Raw genomic sequence first — 19,419 nt, 5'->3', positions numbered from 1 at the left:
GCTGTGTTAAGAGGCTGGATGCCGCGCATTAAACTAGTCACTTTACCTTCAATTTTGTTCAATAATTGTTAAAATGACTAAAAAATTGAATATTAAACTTTTAAAATTATTGAATAGTATAAACTTCTTGATATTTACAAAAATAGTAAGGAATTTAAGCCCTAGAACCGATTAATGTATTGGCGGACTGATACTAAAGCTGGTTGCCCGGTCAGTGCAAGCGAAAACATGTTGAGGTCGGTTCGTAAGAAGTTCGTTAAGCGAATTTTTTTCGTTAACCGAATTGAAGATCCTTATGGAAGGCAGTTCGTTAATCGAAATTACGTTAACCGAGGTGTTCGTTAAACGAGGGTCACTGTATATCTTTTTCCTAAATACATAAAGTGAATCACTAGCCTAAGAAGCTTCAGACAAACCCACACACTAGAGCTTCAACACACCTACAACATGGACACTTCATAGAGAAGATGGGATCTTTGTTTCTGAAGTGAATTCGTTTAAGTAAGACTATATGGCTAAGTGAAATAGTGTAATTACTGTATATATACAGTACTGTGCAGTATTTAGTATCCTATGTCACTGCTCTGATAATTGATTCAGAGGAAAAGCTGCAAACATCAGTAAATGAATTTGGTATAGAGTGAGTGAGTGTAATAAATAAAAGTTGTTAATAAATGTCAGTCTGAATGGAGACAGAAAAGAGGAATTGAATCAAAGAGTAACAGAGGTAAAGGAAGTAATAAGTGGATTGAGAAATATATGGGGAGAGAGAGAGAAATGTATCAGAGAATACAAAGCTGGGGAGGTTTAAAGGAACCGAATAGCAGCCATTGGTGTAAAACATAAGACTCCGAATGTATGAAAGAAATATAATAGGATTTTTTTATTCAAGAACTATACTATATTTTAGGATGTGCAATAAACAGGAACATAAGAAATCAGTAGGAATGATGTTTAATAATTGCGTAGAACATTTATGCTCTTCGCAGTGATATGATTTTTGGGTTCCTGTTCATTACAAGTCTTAAAATAGAGTAATCCTTTAGGGTTCTCGAATAAAAAAGAAAAAAATTACCCTATATTTAGGGTAAGCAGGAAGCACAGAAAAAATTACCCTGTATTTAGGGTAAGCAGGAATCACAGAAAGAACAAACAGAGAAAATTGTGCAATGACCAGATTTCCTAAATTGACATGGAAAAAGTGAAAGTGAAACTGAAAATTTTATAACAAGTGTGTAGAGTACAGTATAATTCATAGTCGTACGGTAGGATGGGGAAATGAAAATGAAGAAGGATAATGTGAAGAATACACTAGAAGTATATAATTTGGATTGACATTCAGGAAGTAGTTCATTATGTGGATGATAATAGAGCAAGAGAATCAAGTATGGATGAGAAAAAATTAAAGCAGGGGCCAGTATTTTATTTTGGTTCTGGCTGCCCTGAAATATAGCTAGAGAGTTGCGAGACTTGAGAAAAAATTACCTGGCACAAACAGTCACATTACAGACAGACTTATTCCTAGCTGGTAAGAAATGCTCATAAACTGTTAGGTCAAATGCATCAATGGGTGGTTGTTTCTTGAGTTCAGTCCAGTCAATGCCAAAGCTCACATCCAGCTGAAGAATAGCCTGGCCAGCTCCATTAGCCACAACATTCACCAGTCCCCAAACATTTTGAATCTGCAAGCCAACAATGAGATCACTATCAGTAGAAAGCCCCTAGTAGGAGATGAGGTGGACATTGTAAAGTCCCTCTCAGCTTACATAACTGCATCATATAATGTACTGTACTTAATAACCTAATACAGTACATAATATTAAAGAAAATAATATAATAATAATAATAAGGAGAAAAATAACAATACAATAATAGCATACCGGAATAAAGTTCATACGAGACACACTCGTATTGGAAATCCCGACAGTGTGAGAGGCTCGCCCCGCTTCTCCGGTGGCCTCAACTGTTACACGCATGTCTGTAATGTCCCTCAAACGTGCACGGTATGAATATTCTGTCAGTGCCTGCATTGCTACCAGTGTGTCCTGCAAAGAAAGTTTTTCATACAGAACATCATGGCTTCAGTCAGAAGGTGGAAACTTTAAAAATGTTAAACAACTTATATAGACAGATCTGCTACAAACTAAAACTATTTCTCATATGTGAGTTACTGTATTATCTTAATCATTTCACTTATTTTTGCATATGTAAGTAAAAGTGAAGAATTTAGCACTTCTCTATATGTACACTTACTCCAGAAAGTATCTAGTATATTATTTTAACTGAGACAATATGACACAACTGATGAAGGACTTTGATAACCCTACAGAGACAACAGAAGTCATGGTGTTCATTTTGAAATTCATCGGATTCCTCCATAAAGATACCTTTTGGAGCAAGTGTACATCATACTTGTATCACACACAGTCCTAACCCTTCTCTGATTTTACAACCTAAAATTGACTTATCATATAGAATATACTTATTCTACTATTTGGGAACATACTGTACACTATACGCTCTCAGAAAACTCTTATAATAAAAACTTTACTTACGACAGTTGATATGAAGCCTCCATCATGCATCCTCATTGCATTCAGCCACAACACGATACGCTCCTGGATGATGTTGACACCATCACGTATGAGGTACACAAGCAGTGCATAGGACGACGCTTCAACAGCATGAGAATCCCACTCCTCTTCATATTTAGGCTGCAACAGGTTCCTCTGGTTGTTCTCATACACCCGGTTGTTGGTCTTGATGGGCGCTCGAGACCAATAGACAAGTCCATCTGCAATATTGATTTTCATCAGACACATACTGTAGGTATATGTATAAAAAATATTTTTTTAAGTGTAATAAGATTTTAAAGTTTGCAATAAGGTTTATAACTTGTAACTACACTAAAAAGGATGTTACTTATAACCATGGCCCCTAAGTAAGTATTTGGTATCCATAAGGGTGGTGAGAAGGTTAAGCCTAAGACCTTATCAGTGAACTAAAATTAAGTGTACAGTACTTTGTGTACATTACTTTTTTAATTAACTCTGATTAAAAAGCATATTTCTTTCATAAAAATCAGATACACTGATGTTGTACTCTTTCTTTGTTTAAAATGGTGGTCTTTAGGGAAAAATTTGCTCTAAGGTGGACAACCTCTTATCCCGGACCCCATTAGTCCACCTTAGCGAGGTTTTACTGTAATAATAACCATGGCTACATTTGTCAAGGGATCTATCCTATTTAATTACCGTAGTCTTAATGACATACATAATTAAGTGTGGTGTAATACTGGTCATAGAGGAGAAATTAACATTTAATCTGTAACTAATGTATATCTTTCTATAAACTTCCTCACATCCTGGTTAAAATATAACTAAACTAGAGGAAAAAGAATATACTATAGAGTACTATCCTTGCTGGCAAACCCTGTAAAATAATTATCAATGAATTTTTATCAAGGTCTACTAAAGGTAATTATGAAAGATATGTTATCAACTTACTCTCCTCCCTTTTCAAACTATCCAAAGTATTGTACGCTGCTTCCTTCTCCACAGAGTTAGCAACAGAGAGTGCATAAGCTACAATGGCCACTTCATATGGATCACGGATGGCCTTGTGTTCCCGTTCCAGGTACCTAGAGAGGATTAATATACACAAAGCTTAATTAAATGAACATTACCTGTCAGTTTTCATCTCCTAAAACATAAGTGGTGGTTAACTATTCTTCAGCAAAACTAAATACCAGTATACAATTTTAAATTCAATTTAACCCTCTCATGGTCTTCTGACACAGATTGCATTGCTAAGCGCTCCTGTGCCCTGTGCTGGCATGACCCCTCCTGCTCAGCCATATCTCACACTGTGAGCACCCCTCCTGTAAGCAGAAATGCTGGAACAGTGGACAACCAAAGTTCCTCCCACTAGCCTCGTGGCTGGCAGATGCATCTCTAAAGGTGGATGCAATTTGGGTCTGGCTCGCTCTACCCAATGTTTACTAAAATGAAAAAAAAAAAAAAAGTTCTTGTTACAGACGCAACCTGCATCGAAAGACAGTGAAGGGGTGAGACTGTAAACGATGCTATTTGTGTTGAAAATCCGCAAGGGGTTGAGATTTTCAACCATGGCCAGAAGTGTGAGGGCTAATATTTGAAAATACTGATATTCAATCTCACACTCACAATCCAAACATAATAGTTTTCTTATCTTGTCATATACGGTACTTGGTCTGGCAGTTTATACTATCTTCCAAGTTCAAGATATAACCTCTGCCTCATCTTTAACATACAGACACAAGATTCCCTGTATATCCCCATTTATTTTAATGGCTACTGTATGTCATAAACAAAACTCAATTACTAACATTGAAGGAAGTAGCATTTTGTCATTGACTTAGTAACAGGGATCAGTTTTGGGACCACTTCTGTTTACAGTCTGTACCAATAGTCTTGCATCTCTGCTGGATGCTCATGGTGTTGCCTACCATTTCTATGCCTATGATACACAGCTTTATGTGAAAATGATAAAAGTTGAGGATATTGAGGAGATATAGTAATGAAATCCTTGATGTCTGATATTAAGATTTGGATGGCTAGGAGAAAACTTAAGCTGAATGATAGCAAAACTTTGTCTAATAACTTTAAGACACTAATGTTTGGTGAGCTTATGTACTTGATCAACCTACTAATTCCACTGACTACACATTCTGAAATTATTTTTTATAGCAGTGATGATCCTTCATGCTTTGAGGAGCCTAGAGCAGTAGTGGAGTGTTCTTTTGCTGCACAATCCTTTCCTATACAGCATCCAGATTGTACAATCTGTTGCCTGCATCCATGAAGCAGCTGACTTCTGTGGAGGTCTTTAAGAAACAACTTGAGACCTTTCTTTTTCTGAAAACTTATGATCCTGAACAGGTTATGGTGATGGAGAATTACAGGGTTTAGAAAATATAAAAACTTCAAGGGTATATGAATGCTAGAAGTTGAACTGTCACTTTTTGTGATCTTTTATTGTAGTACAATGTACAGTATTTCTTTTTATTCTTAAGTCTTTGACTTTATAATGTTTCAAGTGCTAGTGAATTCTTTAGAAGAACTGGTACTTTTGAGAAGAAAAAAAAAGACTAGTTATTATTATTACCTATCTAAAAACACCTACTTTAGAAAATGAAAAATGTGAACAATATATCAACTTTTCAAAAAATAATAAACTATATCCTTATTCTTTTAGTACAAGTAGGACACAAATCTATAACAATCTTTCAATATTGTTCCAAGGAAGTCACATGACCTACTTTCAAGGCTCCATTGCCTTTGGTCTCTTCTCTGCCAACTGACACACCTCTACCACCCTCTTCTGAGGAAGTCTTTTATAAACGATGAAGCTCTTATGATGTTCTGCATTTTCATAAATCAATAAATTATTAAAAGCTTTCTCAACTTAAAAAAAAATACTATTGTGAGTTCAGGCAAGTTGTCACAGGTTGTGTGATGGCAATAAACACCAGCATGGGTGAAATAAAGGTGGCCTCCATCTTCCAAGAACCAAAACATGTATAGTTTTCATTTACCATTTTCTTGGTAATTTACAACATCAACTATTGGCCTATAAATGCCTGACTGGAAAGAAATTTTCCCTGGCTTTGGCAAAGGAAGAATATCGGATTCCTTCTGACAACTAGGCAACAAACTGTACTCCAAATATAATAGCAACTTTTCAATAAAAATTCCTTCCTTGGTAGGGGAAGATGCTTGAGAATATCAGGACCAGGCCAAGTATTCCAACAGGATTTCAATTAAATTTGAGAGGTATGGATTCACACCTTATTTTATGAGGCTGAACGCTTACAGAATAATAGGGTGTTTACTGTAAGTATCAAAACCTTATCATGCATAAGACATTAAGAATAGAGGTCTGTCTACAACTGTACTCAATATTTTAATAACATAAAAAAATATCTAAGCAAAATCATGTTTACTGTCAAAATGTCCTAGTCTATAAACTCAACTCAACTGGCAACAACTGTATGTGGTGAGAAGATGCGGTGCTACAGAGTGCTGAAACTTACTCAATGTTTTATGTACAGTGTCATGACAGTTGATCAAATAATCATTTCCAAAACCTAAAGTACTGAAGATTACTGTAACTAAGCAAAATCATGTTTACTGTAAATTACTGTAAATATATTTAAATTTTAGAGGCATTAATGGATGTGACAAAATTTAATTACTGAAATGTAGTCAGTGTTTCATTTACAGTGCTGTGCAATGTCAGTGAATCAAACAAAAAACTACCAAAACCTAAAGAATTAAAAAATACAAAGTAAAATTATGATTCCAGTAAAATCGCAGTCCCCTTATATTTATCAAAGTAAAATAAAATTGACTGAATTTTATGACTAGTGGGAAATTTTGAAATGATAGGGTATTAAGGTATACTGTATTCAAATTTTAACAGCCCATCACTAGCATTTCTGATAAAACAACACTGTTCTATGTAAATTTAGGATTTCATTGTAGTATACTGTATATAACTTGGACATTATACTTGTCCTAGACACATTTGTTATATGTTCAGCCTCACCAATAACCTTTCAAATGTTTGTTCCACTGATACAATTATGTTGTTAATTTTCTCAGAACATAATTACCAGAGAATCCCCAGTCTGGTCTTATGATGTTCAGACATGCAGGTGTCCAGTAACTTGATGTACTGCATTACTGTAAAGTTTTACTGTATTGTATACAAATCACTTGGTAAAACCTATGCATACATTACAGCCTTTAAACAATCAGGATTATGAAGGTTAAAATAACAAAGTGAGATTCACTAACCTGAGGGCCTGAGTACGTGCATTGTTGGCTTTTGCCCGGACGTTCCCTTGCAGTGAGTCCATAGTAAACTGCAGTGTGATGAGGCACTGAGCAGTTAAGGTAATATTCTTTGGACCTCGCCATTCATTCCCATATGACTGTTGGGTAAACACATGATAAGGGCAAAAGTGAAAAAAGTTTTGATAAAAATGAACAAAACATGCTACACTGTGATGAATGAAATAAGTATACATAGAGAGCATTTAATTTTACATCAATTTTACACTTGAGAAGTCTTTTGTTGTAATAAGCAATGTGATGATGTTGGTTATTTCACCCCTTTGTTATGCTAGAAAGCAAAAAATTATCAAAACCTTTTCAGTGGATACTAGGAATACTGTATATCACCAAATGGCCATGTACAGTACATGCTATTCTCACAATTAACAAATACTAATTTTATATGGCTTCAGTGTATGGAGTTCAAACCACATTGAACCTCATATGTCATCTCAGTAATTAATACATGTACTGTAGTACATTTAATTCACAGGTCATTGAGATCTAGTAAGAAGCTTCCTACCTCAATGGCTGCCTCCCAAAATATTAAAAATCTGGTGGCCCCAGTATATAGTTTAAAAGCCTGGTGGATTTACCGAGTTATCCTTCATCTGATGGTCTCCGTATAGTATATAGCTTAAGACTTGTTTGACCACAACATGTGGATCTATTGCTTAATGTCCTCTGACACATAGGTTCAAAGCCTACTGTAACAGATCAGTCATATGGCATGATCATATATCTCTGTTCGACCCAATCCTAATGCAGTTTTTCTGACTTCCACATTCTACTAATGCCTTTCTCAACTCCTGGACACTTTCTAATGCATAATCCATCATTTACAAAGACACTTCGTCCCCATCAAATAACAGACTTATAACCAGTAAATATATATAACTATTTATCCTCAATAAGATTTTATATGAATAATCCTAAAAGAAAAGAGAACTTAAACAATTGCTAAAAACATACATAGCCATTTGCTTTCTTGTCAAGAGGGACATCCTCATATCCAGGTGTTTCTCTGAAGGCCCCACTGACAGGGTCCTGCCACTTGACAAGCCATTCCACAGCCGTGGAAATTATTTTGGGTTCAATATAAATGAGGTTTTCCCAGTCCTGGAATTGAGCTTGATGGACGATGCGAGTTGTCCAAGCAGTCAACCTGATGAGCAAAACACCATAAAGCCATGCCATCAAATATCAACAACATTATGCAGCCATGTATGAGAACTATTCTTTGTTTACTGATTTCAGTAATACCTTCCTGTATAAACAACATAAAAAAAACATTATATTGTACATAATTGTCACCGAGACTTACAATAGAGCAGCAAGCAATAATGTTTTCTTCATTAATCTCAATTTAAGCTTAACTAAATATTATATACTGTATCAGCATTCATAAATGAAATATGACAGTGTGTCTAAAGGGGCACCTGCTACCCCCCCTCCCCCCCCCACACCTCCCCACTGTCTCCTTACGTCACATCACCTTGCCATATCGCTGTCTACCAGACAGAGCTAATAATGCTCTATTTAGTGCACTCTATATTTAAAGTTTAAACATGTAAGAAATGTTTACATTCCGTGATATTGGGAGTTCTGCTTATTTTGAATCCTTAGTCTAACTACTACTGCAAGGTTGCTTCAGCCTCTGTAAATGCAGTAGTGAAGGTGACTGTAGATAGTGATCCCCTGACACTATATGACAGTAACTTCCAATTCTTGAGTTTAAACTTAGGATAATCATATGAGCTACCACATACAGTACCACTTATTATAATTATTATTATTATTATTATTATTATTATTATTATTATTATTATTATTATTATTATTACATTTTCGCCCCCCAGGCCCCAATGTGGGTCAGTGACCTGTGCCTGAGTGGGCTAATTCCCGTAAAAGTTAAATCTCTTTAACCCTTAGGCCCCGGGTGACATTCCAGAAAGCGTGCCTATTCCCGCCAGTTTAAATGCCCAGCGTGGGTTATCAAGTTCCAGGGTGACTATTTACCTCTCACATCACACGCTCGGCCACAGGGAAGCTTCCTGAACATAATTACCTACTTTTGTTTGCTTCATTTTCATTGTTCGTCCATTTTATCATGTTGTATCAATGTAATATTGCTAAAAGTAGTGTAGTTGTATTGTAGGGTAGTATTACCGTAAAACAATGCTATGATTATGTTATAAATGTATTTATTTGTGGAATTATTATTATTTTATGCATTACTTGCTCTACCAAACACAAAGACAGCCAGGCAGACTGGCGACCGACAGGTGAGTGTTGCCAAGCACTTTTTTTATGATAAATTATGCAAATAAAATATTCTAAATGAATTATTTATAGCAAATAAGTATTAAGATCAGTAAATACATACATTATTGGCCACCTTGGACACAAAGGCGAGCTAAAAATAGCTGCTAAGTGCATAGGGACCACGAGCGTCAGCTGTCAAACCAACACTGTCTCCTTATCCCCCCCCCTCCTCCCTCCCTCTGCGTGGTCACGAAAGTTTCTAGAGGGTCAGTATATAGTTCTTCTTGCTTAATTTTTATTGTTTTATCATTTTAAAAGGTTAAAAATTATTTTTTGAAAAGTTGATTTTTCTCGATTTACCCCCGCGTGGGGGTACTACTACCAGCACCCTAACCCGGGGCTTAAGGGTTAATGAACACTATGTGGGGGTTAGAGTGGGTTAAATTTCGCAATAATTAGAATTAAATATGTACAATTTAAACATACTTTCCAGGGTACTTGAACAGAAAAAATTCATGTTAAGAAAATTGGCCAAACATGTCAGTTTGATGTCACTGTATGTGCACCCAGGTAGAAGGGTAAGCCATTAAGTAAACAAGAGATCCAAGTGAATCACCCAGGACAGCAATCACATAAGAGGTGGTGTATACATGTAATACTCAATAACCTCTTCTGAGTTCAAATCAAAATAAAACTCTGGAAAATGTAGACAACACATCTAGATTTGTAAGCTTATACAGCACAGTATAGATGGGAGAGCATTATTACCAATGACTGACAATCTGAAGTACTGTACTTGAGTTGTCTGGCTAGAGGTGAGTGTACCATGAAAGTTAAACTATTTAGAGTAGAGTATAGAAGAAGATATTGGAATATTAAAGAATCTTCCCTGGCAACAAGAGGCTGCAGTGCTAGTAAATAATGAACTTACTAATTGGATCACAGTAAGACAGGGAGTAAGACAAGGCTGTATTTTATCTCCAGCATTGTATAATATATGTTCAGAATTCTTAAGTGATAGTGAAGGCCTAAAGTTAATGGTAAAGTAATATCAAATACACACTATACAGATGATACTGCTCTTATCATAGATGTACGAAAGAAATCAAAACAAGTATAGAGCAAGCCAAAACATCATTTAACAATCAAAAAGACCTATGAGAAGGGACATTAAATTCAATTTGAGAAAAAGGCAACTGAATGGCTTTATATGGCAAGAACTATTGTATGGGTCAGAAGCGTGGACACTTTCAGCAGACACCAGACAGAGGTTGGAGGCCTTTGAAATATGGTGTTATAGGTGAATGCTAAAAATAAGCTACACTGACAGGAAAACAAATGAAGCTGTACTAAGATCAGAAAAAAATTTAAGAAAAATACTTGAAACGTACAGAAAAAGAAAGATTAGATACTTTGGTCATATAATTAGGGATGAGGGGATAATAACAGAAATATTAATGGGCAAAGTTGAGGGTAGAAGGACCAGGGGAAGGCAGAGACTGGAAAGGATAAAAGAAATTAAAAACTGTGTTCCCAGAGTGATAAAAAACAGCCTGAGATCATTTAGAGTGGTGGTCTGTGGTCGCCAACCCTCAGATATGTGGAAGGCACTCTGACTGATTAATAGTACAGTATCATGAGTGAATCTCTTATTTAACTAGTCCCTCATTACATTTATACCATAGTACAGTGATATATTATTATTATTATTATTATTATTATTATATATATATATATATATATATATATATATATATATATATATATATATATATATATATATATATATATATATATATATATATATATATATATATATATATATATATATATATATATATATATATATATATATATATATATATATATATATATATATATATATATATATATATATATATATATATATATATATATATATATATATAAAGCACCAGAGAACAGTGCCCAGCATTTAAAATAATTATCATAGATCTTACCAAACACTTGGGGCAGAAGTGTCCCACATTTTGAAGGATCCATCAGCACTGAACCTGAACATGATGGCTGCTAGTTCTACATTCAGCTGATCAAAAATTTCTCGGGCTTCTGCATAATCAAGTTGATTTGTGAGACGAAGGTAATGCAAAGTCCAGAGGTTAGCCCCAAAGTTGAAAGTGGATGCTTCTGTTCCTTTTAGAGTTTTACGTAACATTTGCTCGGAGTTGACTGGGCCCTGAAGAATATGAGTAAGTAATAATTTTTGTGATGTGTAAAGGAAATCATTAATTTTAAGTACTGTGTAAAGCAGCTGGATCATGTGCCTCCCATGATACATCTGATGACAGTCAAGAGTCTGAACAATTATAAGAAGAAATTAATTTGGATCAACACCAGTATACACTACTGTATTTCCCCATTTATTTTTTATTCAATTTATCATTTCACCACTTACCAACTTACTAGTCATGAGACAAGCAACTTTTTGTAAGTCAAACAAAATGAAATCTTAAATGGGTGATTAAAAACACTGTCAAGAATATCTAAAAGGACAGGGAGTGAGAATATTCTTATTATAGCCAATGTCTTGTCTTGCACACACAAATATATAAAATCACACATCAATATAACACAATAATTCCAGTCAAACTTACCCCATATGGAAAGGATGGACCAACAATATCTCCACAGAGTGACACATGGCCTTTTGGGGATCCGGCAACAAAACGTCGTCGAATGTCCAGTGGAATGACGAAAGATTCCTCCACGATGATATCCATGTACTCATAGACAACAGCCCGGTTCTTGAGGTCAAGTAAGGTGGATGTATGACGTTCTATTGTTGCTCCCTCAGGCTGTGACAGAAAGATTGTTTTTATATGTAAAAATGTTTTCATTCATTAATAATAAATGAGGCATCAACAAGAAAACACTATGTAATGGAAAAACGGGGAACCATGAGAGGGAGATTTTCCACCTGCCGTGTGGAAAAAGAAAACACTGACCACCACTTCCTGACTTTTGCCTTAAAGGTATTTTTACTGTAAACAAGATGTTGCTTAGGTTTCTTCAATACTTTAGAGTTTGGTAATGTTTTGTCTGACCAACTAATGTAACACTGTACTGTAAATAAAACAGTGAGTAAATTTCAGCTTAGGAGAAGTGGTAGTCAGGTTGAAGGAATGTCCATCAGAACCAGACTGACATGGAGTCAATTCTTTACCAGTTAAGGGGCCACTTGGAAGGCCTATATATAATGTCCTTTTTCCCACTCTTTAAAAGTGTAACGGCAACAGGAATAGCATCCAACCATAAAACTTGCATTAAATTTGTGTGATGGAAGCCAGGACACCATGCAATCAGGTAATCACCACTAACCAACACATGAAAGTGCAGAAAATGGAATTGAAATAGTTGTGATGATGATGATGATGATGATGATGATGATGATGATGATGATGATGATGATGTAGCCAAAACCTTAGCAGTGTTCAGTGTGAACATTGAAGGATTTTATGGTTATTTATGTTTGGTTACCATATTTTTTACTTGTACTGAGTTGTATTTTGGTATGATGGCCTGGTAAAAATATCTGACTTTCTGTTAAAATATATGAATATTTGAGGGAAAATACCATGAATAGTGAATTGGCAAACATACCAATTTTTCTTAAGTCAAACCATGAATCCTGAACATGTAAATAGAGAATGAAAGGTGTATAATTTTTGTACTGTATAATTAAAATTTCATTACTTTATACAGGTACTCCTATCAACTAAGTCAAGAAAACAAAAAAATCACACAGACCTCTATCATGAGTGTGGCTGTTTCTTCGTCCCGGCCGATCTGTGTTAGTGCTGACACAGTTAATTCAATTTCTCCCTGATCAATGGTGGCAACTACTGGGAATATGATCTCCACTGCACTGTCAGCATTAACCTGAAAATATACAACAAAGTTTATGTAACAATGTGACCACATTCTTAAGCCATTAAACACTGTGTATGGTAGGTTAACCTTATCCTACCTTACAACATTATGCTCCCTTACCATGTTTAAATTTTGTAAATGAATGTCAAGCCCTGTGGACAACTGGACAAGGAAAGCTCTGCCACGAGTGTTCTAGCTAGTGGAGTGTCCAAGGCTGAACTGATGACTCATAGGTTATAATGTATCTTAAGGAGAGAGAACTATTAGAAGTAACAACAACACAAAACAGTTTCTCAACCATAGTACTGTACATTGAATTTGATATTCACAATTTAATATTAATTATTTCATAATTTGTGATAATTCAATCATTTTTGTCCATACAGTTGTACTCATGCAATTTCCCATTTTTCTCCTAACACCTAAAAATCAATAAAAATAACATCAAATACATACCACAGTATTACCCCGCCTAACGCGGTTTCACTTAACGCGTTTTATCATATACGCGGTGCCTCGCCAGAGCTGAACTTTCACTTAACACGGATTTTTTCCACATATACGCGGTGAGTGTCCGGCTCGAGACGCTATTTTTAGATTTGCCCCACCCGCCACCCTGCCTGACTGCCTGTTTTAGCTCATAAAATTCATACAAATTACCCGGCCAGAATATAATTTACATTGCTGGAATTCTTATAATTTGGTGATCATTTTGAATATAAACAACATATATTTTGCATTAAACATACAATTTTTAGATAAAAATATTTCTCTAGGTAACTATGTTATCTTTTGTCCAAAATATATGACATTTATATTCAAAATATTCCTGGTCTTACAAGGAATCCAGCAATGTCAATTATATTATCCTAACTTTAGTTTGAGGTATTATTTATTAAAATTTAGTGGTTATCCCACACATCTCCTTGGGACGGTTGGTGGGGGGTGGGGGGGAGGGAGGGACCGACCGACCGACCGACCATCTGTTACCCCGTGAAGAATTATTTTTTTTTTTATTAACTGAAGATATTTGTTTTAGCTCATAAAATTCATACAAATTACCCGGTCAGAATATAATTTACATTGCTGGAATTCTTATAATTTGGTGATCATTTTGAATATAAACAACATATATTTTGCATTAAACATACAATTTTTAGATAAAAATTGTTCTCTAGGTAACTATGTTATCTTTTGTGCAAAATATATGACATTTATATTCAAAATATTCCTGGTCTTACAAGGAATCCAGCAATGTCAATTATATTATCCTAACTTTAATCTGAGGTATTATTTAATACTGTTATAAACTCTGGAAGGGAGGATTGGTGGGGGGTGGGGGGGAGGGTTGGGACTGACCGCGCGGTTGGAAGAGGGGGGGAGGCAAGGTGGGGTATTTTGATTGACAGATAGTGTTGTGAAGATTATTTTTTTTTTTATTAACTGAAGATATTTGTTTTAGCTCATAAAATTCATACAATTTACCCGGTCAGAATATAATTTACATTGCTGGAATTCTTATAATTTGGTGATCATTTTGAATATAAACAACATATATTTTGCATTAAACATACTGTACAATTTTTAGATAAAATTTTTTCTCTAGGTAACTATGTTATCTTTTGTGCAAAATATATGACATTTATATTCAAAATATTCCTGGTCTTACAAGGAATCCAGCAATGTCAATTGTATTATCCTAACTTTAGTTTGAGGTATTATTTATTAAAATTTAGTGGTTTTCCCCCAAGCAGTGTAGTGTGAGAGGGGGAGGGAATTGAGTCCATTATTTGAATGGACATTAACTTGGCGACTGTATTTCTCTATTTCTCTTAAGTATTAATTGTGTGCATGTACCATCATAAAATTAAGATGTTATTTTTACTACAACATAGGTATGTGCCTTCAAAAAGTGGAGTTTGGGGGTCGGGCCGGTTTCTATTGGAATTAATCCCATATGTTCAGTTGTTCACTTAACGCGGATTTCACTTAACACGGGACCCTCTGGGTTCAATTGACCGCGTTAAGTGGGGTACAACTGCATATAAATTAAATACAACTCACAATAAAATACAAGCGAAAGGCAACTGCATGATATCCATCTGATGGCTGTCTGTCAACTAACAACACACTAACTCCCACCATCAGTTAGCCATATGTCTATCTACATCCATTTTTACCAATCTTATGATATTAAAAGAATAATTATGTAATAATTATAAGAATGCACAAAAGTAATATAAGATGTGGTAATGAATGTTTTACTGAGAAGTGTACAGTATGTGTTGTATTCTTCTCAGCCAATTGTCTATTGTTGTTGATGTTCATATTACCCAATAAAGTATAATAATTTCACCTCTAAAATTACATACACTCTTTCTTGAGAAAAGGTGTGCTTGGCAAACCCCTGGCAGGTCTTTTTTGTACTCATTTGGGATGGTTTATACAGAAATGACTCCGTACGTATGTAAACCACAAACATCTCTTACATCTACAAGGTTCTAACTGGGTGTGCATGATTTAACTACCGGTATTTTTCTTATAGACTCTAAAATATGAATAACATTTACCACATTGGTATATTTTTCAAGGAACCTTCAATATTTAACTAAACACAGCCACAATATATGGTAAAAAAATTTAGACAGTGTGCAGATTATATCACACTACAGTACTGCACTTCCTATTTATTACTGTAATATATTCTATTACTGTAGATATAATTTTTGGTTTATTTAAATCTCTTTTGTTATTATGATTATAATATATTGCGTTACTTATTTAGTAGACATTCATGGAAGGTAGAGCACTCAAAGGGTAGTTTTCTGAAGACTGAAAATTGTACAGGTATTTGTGAATGTTGCTATTTAGAATGATTCTGGGACCTATTATGGAGACCAAAAATGGCAGTTAAACATCGATGATGATGATGATGATGACGGTATATACAGAATATATGAAGTGACATGAGATGTGTTTATAATACTGAACCATTATACTTATTTAAAAGTTGCTAAAGTTAACTACATTTTCTGGCATTTTTTCTTTAGTGAGGTAAATTCAAAACTGGGATAATTCAATATTTCATGTTAATTTGTTCAACCCAGAGCCCTGATGATATCAAATTAGAAGGGGTTCAGTGTCACTCTAGTCTCAAGACACAAAGACTCCACTTCATTTTACACCGAAGCTTTACCATCACTCACCGAGACAAGATGTTGATGGTCCCCAGCTTTTGTACGTGGCCGATAAAAGTCCACCACGCCATTATCCTCCACCAGCACAAAACGATGTGTGTCAGCTCCATGAAGGACTAATAAAATCATCATCTCCTGTGGCAGATTGTTGAACACCATAATACGCATACCAACCTGTAAAGAGATAAACATTAAATATAACAAGAGTTTGCTCCTAAAGGTGGTCAAGTCCCATTCTACAAACCAGTCTGGGGAAAAATAATTTCAGAAATACAGTTCTGTACGTAGATATATACATAACTCACTTGAAGTATCAACATGCCAGATATGGTTATTGTCCATTTAATATTTTGTTTACAAAGCTGGAGGCATACCTATACACAGATGGACACAAACAACCATAATTTCTAATTCTTTATCCTTGAGCAGTGGTGGAGATAAATACAGTAGTTCTATGTGCAGTACTTTTTATGTTGGTCATGGGCCATAGCTCATGAAGTAACAAGATCATACTAATAAATAAAAAAAGTGGATAAAATCTCAAAGAGCATCATAGTCATACAACTTCTTTGTATCAGTCTTCATACTAACCACAACCAATTATATTACCTTGTGACTTTTTAATGAGAAACTAACATAAGGTAAACTTCTTATAACTCATAGTCATAACTGCCCATAAGTACTGCATAATCTTTAGAAAGAGATTACAATACAGTAATTTATAGACTTTACAGAAATAATAATGTAAATAGAACTGATTCTGAAATGCCTTGTTCTAGCAGATCCTACAGCCAGGTGGCTTTTGTCAAAGAAAACCTTTTTTATGGTCCGATTTAATTAATGAATCAACCTGGCTATATTTTGCAAGTACCCTGTATCTAAATATCAAAAACTCCCCCAAAAGTAGTCCTCTATTATGAGAGCTACATGGTGGAAGGCAATTACTGCACGACATTTGAGACTACAGTATAGTATTAAGTGTACAGTAGTATGTGTTTTGCATTGTGTCTTGTGTTTCCCTGCACTTTAGTTATTCAAAATTCTTGACTATTGTAGATTTTGTCATTATTCAACCACACTCTTAATGTGAAAGAATGAAGAGATACGCATAGTGCCTTACCTGTTCTCCTCGTCGGCAAGAATCAGGCATTTCTAAGCTGATATACATCGGTGGCATTGCAGAATACTGAAAACAAAAATATACTTAAAACACACACACACAGCAACTTGCTTTGCTATATAAACCATTTCCTCCACTTGAGATTTGATGTTCAACCACAAAATTATTCCACTTCCATTATTGGAGCTGTCTTGATTAGAATTCCTTATGTAATTAAATGACAGAACATTATATTACAACTATGAACCAAACCCATCCAGCTCTCCCCACAAAACAATTAATATCTGTCATCAGCTGTCAGTCAGGCTGTGCTCAGCTAGAGTTATGAAAGAAGTGGTTCTGAGGTTAATTATATGAATCAAACAAATATAATCTCATAACTAAATCTAACCAAATGAAATCTCACAAAAACTCATAAAATCTACCAATAGAACTACGTACTCTGTCAGATGTTCCACCCATTACAGCCTGACTGATGGTGATTACTAGCTGTATGTACAGTCGGGGTCAAAAGTCTTGAACACTTGGCAATATCTGGCATCTACTTCTGAGTTATATATATATATATGATTGGGATATACTGATAACACTACTTGTCATCACATATTATGCCTAAACCACAAAATGGGATAAAACTCTCCTTAATACCCAAGATCTTTGGGTACTTACATGCCAACTACTGTCAAGTGTTCAAGACTTTTGACTTCGACTGTACGTATAGTGTCATAGTCACAGACACTGTAACAAGTCACTTTTATTTATTTCTTCCACAAAACAATTCTGCAATCAACACTTAGGCATTGATAATATAAAAAAAAATGAACCAATCAGAACATAGCATATACTTTGTCTGCAGCATAATAAGACTGGGTTTTAGTTATATTTGTTAGGTTAGGTTAAAGTGGACCTACTGGGATGGGCCCATGTGACCTCAATGGCTGCTGGTGTTAGTAAATCAATCACACCAGATTACAAAACACACTTGGTAAAATATGTACAGTGATCCCTCGGTTAACGAGCGCCTCGGTTAACGAGATTTCGGTTAACGATTTACCTTCCCTAAGATTCTTAACTTCGGTTAACAAGCAATCCCACGATTAACGAGCTTTTTGCGAGCCGACCTCAATATGTTTTCACTTGCATTTGGCGGTCCACCAGCTGTAGCATTAGTCCGCCAATACAGTAATCGGTTTTAGGGCTTAAATTCCTTACGATTTTAGTAAATATCAAGAAGTTTATACTATTCAATAATTTTAAAAGTTTAATATTAAATTTTTTAGTCATTTTAACAATTATTGAACATAATTGAAAGGAGGGAAACTAGTTTCATGAGCGCCATCCAGCCTGACAACACACCAAACAGGCGCCAGTCACTCTGTCTTTTCAGTGGAGGTAACATCTTGCTTGAGACTCTCTTCAACTAAAAGGTTTTTTCTGTGTTTCCAAGCAAATTATTGGTCATTTTGAAATTTATTTTACATATTGACAATATATAATGCAGTGCAGTGTTGATTTAAAGAAAATAATCTTGAATTGCACCAAGAGAACTAAAATTTTATGGGTGAAATGGCACCACGGAGTGACTTCTCTTCCACCCCAATGCCTTCTCTTCTCCCTTCTCCTCTATCCCCATTCTAACTCCCATCATCATCATCCAGGAGCCTTCTACATACACACCTCAAAGTAAGTGTACTTTTCTACCTTTTTTGTTGAATTTAGGCAATTTTCGGTGAGCTGGAACCAATTACCCAAAAACTCATTGAAACAATGGTTTCGGTTAACGAGCAACCTGCTGGAACGGATTGTGCTCGTTAACCGAGGGACCACTGTACATATACACAAGAGCTAACTAACAATAGACAATACTGAGCACAACACACAAGAAAATACAGAATAAGAAAACAGTAAAACAAATCTTACAGAATACTGTACACACACCAGACAACACAATACAATACAATACTGAACTTACACAAGAGTACACACAGTTTAGAGTCATAAATCTCACAACATAGTTAAAACAAATATGATACACAAGATGCACACAATA

General features: G+C 35.1%; 1 protein-coding gene across 1 annotated transcript in view; it reads right to left on the bottom strand.

Annotated features, from left to right (window-relative positions):
- LOC121860406 (CD109 antigen-like) overlaps positions 1-19,419 on the bottom strand; it is a 57,382-nt gene that overhangs the window by 5,158 nt on the left and 32,805 nt on the right. Inside the window, exons 18-28 of the mRNA XM_042357538.1 lie at positions 17,370-17,435; positions 16,259-16,423; positions 12,930-13,061; positions 11,777-11,977; positions 11,123-11,358; positions 7,851-8,043; positions 6,840-6,976; positions 3,507-3,640; positions 2,556-2,794; positions 1,881-2,045; positions 1,486-1,682 (exon numbers count right to left, since the gene is read on the bottom strand). Of these exons, the coding sequence (XP_042213472.1) occupies positions 1,486-1,682; positions 1,881-2,045; positions 2,556-2,794; positions 3,507-3,640; positions 6,840-6,976; positions 7,851-8,043; positions 11,123-11,358; positions 11,777-11,977; positions 12,930-13,061; positions 16,259-16,423; positions 17,370-17,435 (1,865 nt within the window). The remainder of the gene's footprint in view (positions 1-1,485; positions 1,683-1,880; positions 2,046-2,555; positions 2,795-3,506; positions 3,641-6,839; positions 6,977-7,850; positions 8,044-11,122; positions 11,359-11,776; positions 11,978-12,929; positions 13,062-16,258; positions 16,424-17,369; positions 17,436-19,419) is intronic.

Source organism: Homarus americanus, unplaced genomic scaffold (genome assembly GCF_018991925.1).
Source record: "Homarus americanus isolate GMGI-L3 unplaced genomic scaffold, GMGI_Hamer_2.0 scaffold28051, whole genome shotgun sequence".
Classification (NCBI taxonomy): domain Eukaryota; kingdom Metazoa; phylum Arthropoda; class Malacostraca; order Decapoda; family Nephropidae; genus Homarus; species Homarus americanus.
Note: the sequence above shows the minus strand (reverse complement) of the source record. Positions and strands in the feature narration are given on the sequence as shown.